The following is an 11,121-nucleotide window of genomic DNA, read 5'->3' on the forward strand; positions in this document are numbered from 1 at the left end:
CGGCGCTTGTATGCGTTTAAAGAAGTAAATCGTACTTGTTAGAGGTCCGTATGTGGAGTTGTTTGGGTTGCTTTTTTTTAAGCGTGTCGAGAGAAGACCTGCGCTAGTTCGGTGGCACAGAGAATCAAGGAGAATAGTTGTCATTTTTGCTCAATTGTGTGTGGTGGTAGTGCAAAGACTACCCAAACACCTACGTGCCAAAAAGCGTTGTCAAAGCAGAGAAGTCTTCCTACGAGGTTGATGTGAATCCCCTGAAGCCACGGCATGTGTGTTTCTGGTTGCTGTGCTGGCCTTCGAGCATTTTTTTGCGTTCGCGGTTGCTGCTGGGGTCCCTACAAAGATTCAGATTATGGGTTCTTGCGTGCACAGGATCATTGGCGTTAAGGGGCCTGACTCTTCCCTAATTTCTTATGTTTCACCTGCAAGATCTGGATACGAATGAAAGCTTTGTAGGTTTCCCGGTTAGAAATCACTTGGTTTTGATCAGGCTTCCTGCGATAGTGTAGTCTTAGTCTTGTCTAAAATTGTTTGGTTTTTTTTAGTGTTATCTAAAATTGTTAACTTGTTTAAGCCATTAATTACTTTAGAATTGTAAATACTTAGTATTGCAGCTCAAAGTGAAAAATGCTCGTTTACACTACCTGTTCCCAGGGATGCTTGCTAGTGTCGTTAAAAAACCCCAGAACATCAGTTTGCCAGAGGACAAGGGGAATGTTGAGGCATCTTTCTGTGAAAGTACTCAGAATTATACCGTTGTTAGCAGTGTGATATGCAAGTACCAAAAGCAAATTATTTGCAATTAAGAAAACAAACTTGCTATTAAATAATCATCAAAGCTCCTAATTTTCAAGCTGTGGGCAAGATAATATTAGCTAGAGTGTACTTAAGGTTGAGAATTGTAGACGTACTCAAGTTGTAATTATAAATGTGAATGGTATTACCTGACAGTAAATTACTAAATGTAGTCCACTAAGTAATACCTCTGTTTTACTGCTGAGAAGCACTTCAGAGAAATTCAGATCTTGAAAGTTACAGCACTTCATAGCAACTCTTTGCCAGACTATGAAGACTGGATATATTTGTGTTTTAGAGACAGTTTGAGTTTAATACAACACCCATTAAATACCTTTTAAATTTCCTGTTCAGGCTTTGTATCTAGAGTATGAATTAAGTCTTTCTTTCTGTATTTGCATGTTAGTTTCTGAGTTTTTTTTAATTAGCTGCTTCTGTCAAAATAGAAATTAAGTGGGAGGATGTCAAAACAAATGACATAACAGTTACATTAAAGTGTGATCTATTTTGTAGCCTTAAATTGGAATGTGAGAAACTGGCAAGCGAAAAGACAGAAATGCAGAGGCACTATGTGATGGTAAGTGTATTTGTTTTTACTTTTTTTCAGTAAATATTTCCTAATACAGTGTAAGCCAGCATAAGAAAATAATGTGTGCTCCTTTATTTGCAGTATTATGAAATGTCGTATGGATTAAACATTGAAATGCACAAACAGGTAAGGCCTTTTGTTTTCTAAATCACAAAATCTGCAGTTAGCCTGGTGCATTTAAATGTAGCTGTTCTCTTGATGTTTGGATGACTGTATCGTGTGTCTAAATCAATAGGCTGATTTGTAGCTGTGATTAGTAAACCTTTGCCTACCTGCTGTCAAATGAGGTATAGACTAGTTTGAGTGACAAATCTTTTTTTGTATTGGTCTTGGAAGATGTTGGCAAAAATAGGAAAGTTCTCGTGTCTGTGATTTCAAAAACACAATTTGGTACTTAATGTGGTTTTTAATGTGGAATCATTTGATATGTGGAACTGTAGCGATAGTTGCTCAGATCCTTGCCATTTAGAGGTATGGAAAGATTAGTGACTTGGAAAGCTCTTGTTATGACTATGAGTTTGCAAGTTCCCATAAAATTCACACTTATGGCCACTATAATAGTGAATAAAAAGAGTATTGAACTGGAACAAGACACTAAGGACCTCATAAGAGAAGAAAAGCTAAATGATTGCTCAGCCCAGAGGACCTTCAATTGACTAGTCATTGTCTGCCAAATAAAGTATTAATGACAGGGTATAAGTATTCTGTATATATGCTGACATTCACTTTTTCATCAAGATGCTGGTACAATAAGTCTTTCAGAAATCGATGGCCTCTTAAAAAAAAATTATCATTAGATGAAGTTGCGCAGTTGGACACATTTCAAAGTGCAACAATACAATTCTTTCTTGATGCGTACATGCTATTTCATCTAAAACTCTTGTTTCATTAAATTAAAGAGCATGGCTGACCGGCTAGGGCACAGCGAAGAAATTGATTAGTTCAGGCTTTGAATCTTCGGTATATTCAAAGACTTTCATTAAGCAAGTGAATTGCAGAGCTGAATTTTGCTTTTGTTACCCTGAACTCTTTGATTTTTTGTTGTTGTTTTGTTTTCCTCTAAAAATACTATATTCAATAATGTGATACTATAATTCCATAATAGCTTCTTCTGCAAAGCTGGGTAGTATTCTCTTGATTTTTAGAAGTACAGTTGTTTAAATCCAAAATGCCAGTAAAAGAAAAAAAATATTCACAACTTCCTTTATTTTTCTTTAAATAATGCACAGAATAGACAGAACAACTATAGTAGTGTTTGACTTGGTTCTGTACTGTAGCTACATTAGTCTCCTTTTGACTTGTTATGTAGAATAATGTCAGTTTTTCTATGAGTTGGCTTTTCCAGGCTTTAATTTGGAGATTTCCTTCTCAGATTCGTTTTTTCCTCTCCTAAACAACTTAGTGGCACACAGTAACAACCTGTGAGGAAGCCAACAACTGTAGAGGTGCCTCATTTAGTGTAAAATGTATATTTACAGAAGATACTTTAAGAGAACGTGTGACTTGAGTAAATGTAGTAGGAATTAACTTTAGATAAAATCAATTAAGCCCACAAGATTAAAGAGTGTCATAACAGAGGTTTCCACTTTGACCTTAACATCTGTGTATTGGAGAGGCTTGAAGTTCTGTATGTATGGTGTCTGTAAATGCATATCCAGTGAGGGCTTTTAAGATTTATGACAAGAGCATTACACCCATGTTGATTCTCACTCAGGAGAGAAGAGCATGCTTGCTCTGTGTATGCTGTTAAAAAAAGAGTAAGCTTTTAATGGCATAAGTACATTTCCCTGAATTTGAACCTCAGATACTACACTTTTACATGTTAAGTAATTCTAATTTCTGGTAAAAGTTGCACCTTCATGTTAAAGGCTCTTGATTTAGATGCCTGCTGTGAGGAAGTGAAATAGTGTTACAGGTCAGTATGTAGGTTGTCTTAGATTACAGGAGCCAAAAAAACCCCAACACCGTACCAGTGATATTCTTCTGAATTTCCACTGCTGACAATAAGTTCTGAGGACGTTTTTGGCAGATAGTAATCATAATTCTTATTAAAACTGGTGACGTCTAGCCCCAAGGGTGTAGCCAGGCTCAAACTGATGCTTTTTGCTGGCTGATCACCAGCATGTCCTAAGTGCTCATTACGTTGTAGAGAGGGCCTTTGGAGCTCTCATTACGTTTGACAGGAGTTCTCTCTTGGGGGAAACTGGGCATTAGCTAGACTCCTGACAGGCTGAAATTATTCCTGCTTTATGGCTTATAACTAAATGCTAGTAAGGCGTCATCGGGGGACACAAAAAATTGCCATTTCTGACAACATCTTTGTTACTGAAAACTGCACTGATGGGGAAACTTTCTACTGAACAAGCTTTAACGTTTTTAAGGCCTGTGTCCTATGTGGATGCTGTGCTCACTCTGTGTAAAGCCCCTCAGAATGCTTGGGCTGCTGATGGAAAAACAAAAAATTACTCTGCAGCTGTGTTTCTTTATGCAGTGTGGCGTGTACATCACTGTTGAAGTAGAGTCACTTTAATGAAATGAAGCAGTTGCAGTTTGCTGGCATAGGAAAGGGACTAATACAGTTGCATGAGCAATTCCCTCTTCATTTTAATTTGGTAATCTATTACAATTTGAGTAAAACAAACTTAGTTGGGACTTGAGTGTTGCTATAAACAGACTTAATTGTAGTGAACTTCCCATACACAAACAGCTGTACTTCAGAGCTTTCCACTTAAATATGTTGCATTTGAATCTAGAAATGGCCATGGAAAGGCTTCCATCACAGCTTCTGCTTTGGCACTTTGCGATGTTTAATTGCATAACAGTGTGTATACATCTAGGTACTGTTGCTGCTTTTCAATCTGCTGGCTGAACAGTAGTCAGAATGTTGGTATACTTGTGGCTGGTTTGTGGGTTTTGTTTTTTTGGTCTCATTTCTGTGTGAATCTTTAAATGTTTTTTCAAGAATTTCAGAGGGTAGTTCTTAAGAGGATGTTGTGTGTGGCCTCTTAGACTGCTTTCAGAGAAATTATTTTAAGGTACATAGCAATTTTTGTGTATCTGAAACAGGAACAAGCATCTGAGGATTTGTTTAGGATAGATGAACTTGGTTCAGATACTGCTTTTGTATTTGACAAGGAGATAGAATAAATAATTACATTTTGCATGGTTTTAGGTTTCTCTTCAATGTTTTACTGTCCAAGTTGAATTTTCCCCACTGTGACATCTGTGGCTGGCAAAGCAGTTACATCAACTGCTATCAGCAAGACCCAGAGCTGATTTGGTGTTAAAAATCCCATTGTACTTAAAGTACTGTTGTACTGTTGCTGCCCTTGGCTATCGGGGCAGTATCTCTTTTATTTTCCCCAGCTCTGTCTGTCATCTCATGTCATAAGTCAGAAGATAAGGCTTCCTGTGTGTTTAATGTCTGGATTGTTTAGGTGCAAGATCAGCTTTTGTTCAGTGGCAGGGAGACACAGAGCTGATTTGGTGTTAAAAATCCCATTGTACTTAAAGTACTGTTGTACTGTTGCTGCCCTTGGCTATCGGGGCAGTATCTCTTTTATTTTCCCCAGCTCTGTCTGTCATCTCATGTCATAAGTCAGAAGATAAGGCTTCCTGTGTGTTTAATGTCTGGATTGTTTAGGTGCAAGATCAGCTTTTGTTCAGTGGCAGGCAGCCAAAGAAAGAAAAAAATCATCACTGCTGAACCAACTGACAGACTGTATAAACTACTACAGTATGTGGGTTTATGCTATCCCAGGGGTGACAGCTAGGTTTCCTTCTCTTTGGGTGGGTTCTTGTGATCTATGTAACCTGCTTGGAGGCAGACCTGTCATTCAGTACCTTGCCTCTTGTAGAAAAGTATACAAACTTCCAAACTGCATTGTATTAACCAGTTGTGCAAGATTTAAATGTTTTAGCCTAGGCTGTTTTATGGAATAATTTCTAATGCTCTGTGGCAAAGGACAGAATTTCCTACTGATATCTCATTAGAACATCTGTTTTCAGGAGTGGTTTAAATAAAAGGGAATTAAGGAGCTTAGTTAGCTCTTTTACAGCTCCTGAGTAGGATGGCTGTGCTGTTGAAAGGGATTTAAAGATAAATTAAATTTTTCTCTTTTTTTTTTTTTACTACTTACATTTTAATTACTGGAATGAAGAACTTCATGACTCCTTAAGGTTTTGATGGGGTGCAGTGAGTGTTTCAAGAGCATTTAACAATTGGCAATGCCACACAAGACATGCAAAACCTGGTTTTATTTAAAGGAGAAAATGGTTAGGTTGATTGGAACATAGTATTTTTTCACTCAAAAAATTGTTCTTATTCTACAAATAGTGGGTTTCTAAATGAGTACAGTTGTGTCACCAGTGCAAGCATTTCAACAACAATTAGAGTTGCCAGTTTGAAAAGAGAAAGGAAGCACTAGAGCCATGTCTTAAACTTTCTCTACTTTATAACCACATTTAAGCTTCAGGCCAGCATTATTGTGAAGGCGTTATTTGACACATCCATCGCAATCTGTGAAATACATCTCCATGTGGCTTTTGGATAACCATATTGTCCGATACTATCTATTAATGTCAACTTCATACACAACTTAATCTGAAAATATGTCACAGTGTAAACAGTGTACGTGCGTTACATACTACCTGATCATCTTGCATTTTACACCTGGTTTACCAAATTTCAGGTTCCTCTCCGGGTATTGGAGGGAGAGAGGAAACATGATTGTACCAGCTAACATTGTTAATCTTAAACCAGCATTTATGAGAAGACGGCATAGTGCTGTTAATTTTAAAACAACAGCTTTGAGTAGAACTAATGAGGTTATCTTAATCCTTGAGGTAAGATTTAGGCATACCTAATGGCATTTATATAAAACACCATTATTTTTGTCTTTTGCATTGTACTTTCTGGTTGGACTGAATATAACTGTTTGTGCAATGGTAGTTGCTGGTGTGGTCGTGTTCAGAAAGGAGAAATATAACAGTTGACAGGGAGAATTCCCGATTTATTTATTTTTCTCTCTGCATATATTTGTTAAAACAGGTAGAATAGTTCAGTCCTTATGTTTACTTGTTGGTCATGTTTTTAAAGTACTTGCACTTGGTCCCATGTTCAACTTGAACTTGAAGCCTGTGCTTTTGAAGGTATCTTAAGTACTATGTGGAGGTAATCTTGTGTGACTTCTCTGGGCGACGCTTTCCAGAGTTTGACCCACCCTCATAGTGAAAAACTTTCTTTCAGTAACTTGAACTTGGCCTTTCTGCACTTGTGACCATTGCCTGCTTTCTGTTCTTCTGCTGTGCCCCTCCAAGAAGTGCCTGGCTTATTCATCTCTATAATCACCTTTTTGGCAGCAATCAGCTCTCCTATCCAGTTCATCCTCTTCTTGAAACTAAACAAATTTATCTTTCCTGGTATGTTGTGTCCTCCAATTCCCTGCTCATCTTACTGGTTTCACTTTGACTTATTCCAGTTTGGCAACATCTTCCTTTTTACCAAAAAATGAGAACAGAAATGGGAGCAATTTATTTTAATTAACCAGCTGGCTACAGTCATATGTTTGCATCCTCATATAAAGTATAGCCTTCTTCAACGTAAGGGTGTGGTATGGGGCTGATGCCTATTCAATTTGTCCCTCAGGACACCTGAACTCTCTTCTGCAAATCAGCTTTCTAGTGTGTTTACACCCTGGCTGTGCTGTTGTGGGTGTAGGACATCCACAGGTGTAGGACTAAAACCAGTATTTGTTTGCTTTAAGCCTGGTTTACACTATCTATTTGATGGCCCTTAGTTCTAAGGTGGCATATAGCTGATGCCTACCTTCTTTTTCAATGCACTTAAAAATGTCTATCTCTGTCGTAACATACCTGACTTCTTTGCAGGTTGGGCAGTCCCAGCCTACAAAGGTGTGTAGCTTTCTTTTATCATCTTTGCTTTTCCCTCAAGCTTTATTATTTTGAACTTAGCCTATTGAAATGAAGGGAACTGTGTGTAATTCCCAGAATAGAAGTGAACCAGAAATGTATATTATCACATAATTATCATCACATAATTCTGTTTTCTAGATGCTTTTAATTTTATCTTTTTCTGGTGTGAGGTGTTGTTTTTTTTTCTTAGTAAAGTTCCCAATACCCAGTTTCTCTTTTGGCTGCCATGAAATTCTGGACTGCTCGAGTCACCTTTTGCATTTGAGTTTTTGTTCATGAATTATGTTTGGAAGCTCAGGAGCCATCATTTTACATTGAAGCTAGGGGTGGCTACTTCACTGTGCATACATTTTGTTTATATACAATACTTTTCATTGCCCACTTAAAGCTGCAAGGTCTCTTTGCAGTTCTTAAGCCATTGTTTTTACGTTGAATGAATTTGCTTTTGAAGCAAGCATTCTTCTCACTGCTTAAGATCTCTTCCCGGCTGCATTGCTGAATATATCAGTAAAATAGATTCCAGTAAAGGCCTCTATGAAATTCCACTAGTGACCTGTTTATGCTGCAAATGATTGAAGAGTAGAGTAGAGCTTGCTGAAACTGAGTTTATTCTTAACTGAACTCTGATTTTTAAACCTAGTGAAATTTAACCTAGTTGCTTCCTAAGGTTGTCTCTTAAAAGAAAGCTGAGTGATGTGCTTATTTTGGAATTCAAAAAAATGAGCCTGCCCTGTTGCTGTGTCATGATTGATATAAATGGTGTTGAATTGTCTTGCTTGGAACTGTATCACACTACATTTAAGTGAAGTTGGAAATAGAAAAATGTTTATAGCATTATTTCATGGAGTAGTAGCATTTTAACTTTGGAAGTGCTGAGTATTATTTTACTTGTTAGCAAGCCTAGTTGTTATAAAATACTTTCTAGCATGGGGAACACAGTTCAGGAAATTAATCACTTTGTTAGGCTTTACTGAAGTTTTTATAATAATAGTATTCTGTGGCTAATGATAAATTGCACAGTGTTTAAGAAGAGACTAATCTCTAATTGGGCATTGTCTGGCGTGCTCTCGCCTTTTCTTGATGTTCGTCAGATGTGTGAACAAATTAGCACATTACAGATTAAAGCTCTTTGAGGGGTTTTGCGAAGGCTTTGTGTCAGGGCTGCATAGCTGGAAATATTTTCTATTTCTGAAGTGATCTGAAGAGCTAACTAGCCTTTTGGCTATGTGGTAACAAAAGAGAAAACTGAGGACAATTTGTGTTTTGATGTAGGTTTTTTGTTGTTTTTGTTTCTTCCCTCCCCTAGTAGCATGTTGCTTTTGTGAGGTTTGTTTTTGTTTGTTTTTTCCTGTTCAGTCTTTTTATTTCTCTGCAAGCTTTTAATGTTTCTGTAAACAGTCGGTCAAAGCAACTTGTAAGGTGACCACTCAGTGTATTGACATAAACAGACACAATAGAAAACTACTTTAGGAGGCAAGCCATTGGGATTTGCAGTAAATATATTACTGAACACAAGTGAATTGCCGATACTGCTTGTTTAGCAGTTTGCAAGGGCAATGGTAGTATGGATTTTTGAATTGGAAGGGAAGGACTATTCTGTCTCTGTGCTGGAACATCTAGTTGTTGGCTGAGGATAAAATTGATCTAGAGAACAAAATGCTGCTACCTCTACTTGTGCCACGTTAAAGGCTTCTATGGAGTACCGAGCAAGATCAAAAAGAGAGCTATCAGTTTTGGAGAAAGAGAGCAAGAAGGTGTATACTTGTTTGGCTGCATCTTGAATTAGTTATTATGTCTATGAGGAAACCTGCTTTTGTTAGATCAGTAGAAGGAACGGATGTCTGAAACTGGGCAGTTTTTATGATCTGTGGAGATCTTGCTGTTTATGAATTTTTTCCTAAGTGTTCTGAAACCCCTGAATTCCTCTACTTTCATCTTCATGATATGATGATCCCAACTTTTAAAAAATGTAAAAGTTTAAGATTAAATTCCTATGGGGAGGGGATGAAACTCCCTCAGTTTCTTGGGCAAAACAACTAATAGAAAGATCTTTTGTTTTATTTCCATTTACAGCGAAGTAACCCACAACTGCAACTTTCATCCATCTCTTCATGTGTGAGTTTGGGTGTAAAGTAATTCTGAATTTCTATTTTTGTAACTGGTTATAAGGTCTCCAGCTGTTTCTTTGCAGACAGACCACTGTTTGTGGTCTTAAACAATGGACATAAATTGCCAGTTAAGCAAACACAAAATCTTTAGTTAAAAAGACTAATGGGAAGCTTTTAGGTTGCTTCTTGAAACGGAAATATGAACTGTAAGATCACAACACTAGGAAGTAACTTCCAACTTCCACTAGGAAGTGCCTTCCAATGTCCTAACAGGATCAGCTGTGCCAGTGTCATTGCTGCTAGTGTGTCATATCTATTAGCAAAGACATAACGTTAGTGGCAACTTGCAAGCTCTTTAGGTAGCAGAGTGCTTTTATGTCTCTGCCGTTGAAGTGCTTCTTCAGTTACAACTTGAGTCTTTTCTTTTGCCGTTTCAGTTCTTTACTATGCATTTTCTTCACCCTTGATAGCAAAATCTGATAATTCCCTTGGCTTCCTTTGCATTTTGTATACCTCCGCAGTCTGTTCATTCTCCGAATGTTGTACACTGAAGTACAGTGCCTGAAATAAGTGCAGTTCTTCAGAGGAGGAAACGCCATGCTGAGTAGCACAGAAGGTTTACTTAGCGTAGGGCTTACTGCAGTGGCAGGCTTTTTTGCAACAGCATGCTATTGACTTATGTTCAACTTCTGATCTGCTGTGACCAAGAGATTCCTTCCTGGCCTATTATTTCCTTTTCCTTTATGTTCCTGTCTAGGCATGCTATGGTCCTTTATCCCCATTTATCCTTGTCCTTTTTCCTTTTTAGTCCATTTGTCCATTCACTACAAAGTGGGTTCTGAAGCTATTCTCCACCATATTCTGTCTTTCTCAGTTTGAAGCTCTCTTGAAATTAAGGATTAGAGCAAGTGAAGAAATCTTCATGCTTGTTAGTGGGAAATACTGAAAAAATACTGGACCTATCATGCACACAGAACTTCTTAATTTGCAGAAGAGAAGGATATATTCATACAGTTTTGTACTTATTCCCATGAAGTTTTAGCTGGGCTTTGCTTTTTGTAGTGCTACAAGTGTCAGATTCTCAGCAAAGACATTAATGTCTACCTCTCTCAGCTATAATTAGATTACATTTTTGGACATTGCGTAGTTCCAGCATTGTTTACTATTCAAAAATACTTCTAGATGTTTATGGATAAGAGGCTTTTTAGTGCCCCAAACTCAAGGAATAGTTATTAAGCTGGAGTCTCATTTGTCACGATCCGTGACCTATTATATCTCCTTATTGGAGTGTATTAACTTATCAGGATTTGCCGAGAGATCCACATGTGGTATCGCCTCACACAGAGGAGACAGGAACTTATGCCCTGACTTTTTCGAGTGAATAAATTGCTCAGTGCTTACTAATATTTCTAACAACAGCAAGGTTTATTGTGGGGAAAACAAAGCAATTTGGGGCAGGAGGTTCAAAAGGAGTGATTACAACACATTAAACATATATGGGTACACCTTAGTTACACACCTTATTTACTTATTTAAGTGAGGGAAGGAGGGGGAGGGATATGCCCGACGCCGTTCCCGTATAGGGTCGCGATTTGTGTGCAGGTAAGACAAGATTATAAGCTGGGGTGGCCGGATTTATCTCACCACGCGGTGGCGCAAGTCAGCTGCAAGCACTCCCAAGCGCAGGTTGCCCCCCCC

General features: G+C 37.9%; 1 protein-coding gene across 1 annotated transcript in view; it reads left to right on the forward strand.

Annotated features, from left to right (window-relative positions):
- Nucleotides 1–1,305: 1,305 nt before the first annotated feature.
- The window catches only part of TLE1 (transducin-like enhancer of split 1 (E(sp1) homolog, Drosophila)), a gene marked incomplete at its 5' end in the record, with an annotated part of 76,812 nt that continues 66,996 nt past the window's right edge, over nt 1,306–11,121 (forward strand). The window contains 2 exons of the mRNA XM_010007449.1: nt 1,306–1,369; nt 1,463–1,507. Of these exons, the coding sequence (XP_010005751.1) occupies nt 1,306–1,369; nt 1,463–1,507 (109 nt within the window). The remainder of the gene's footprint in view (nt 1,370–1,462; nt 1,508–11,121) is intronic.

This window comes from Chaetura pelagica, unplaced genomic scaffold (genome assembly GCF_000747805.2).
Source record: "Chaetura pelagica isolate M959 unplaced genomic scaffold, ChaPel_1.0 scaffold510, whole genome shotgun sequence".
In the NCBI taxonomy this organism is placed as follows: Eukaryota; Metazoa; Chordata; class Aves; order Apodiformes; family Apodidae; genus Chaetura; species Chaetura pelagica.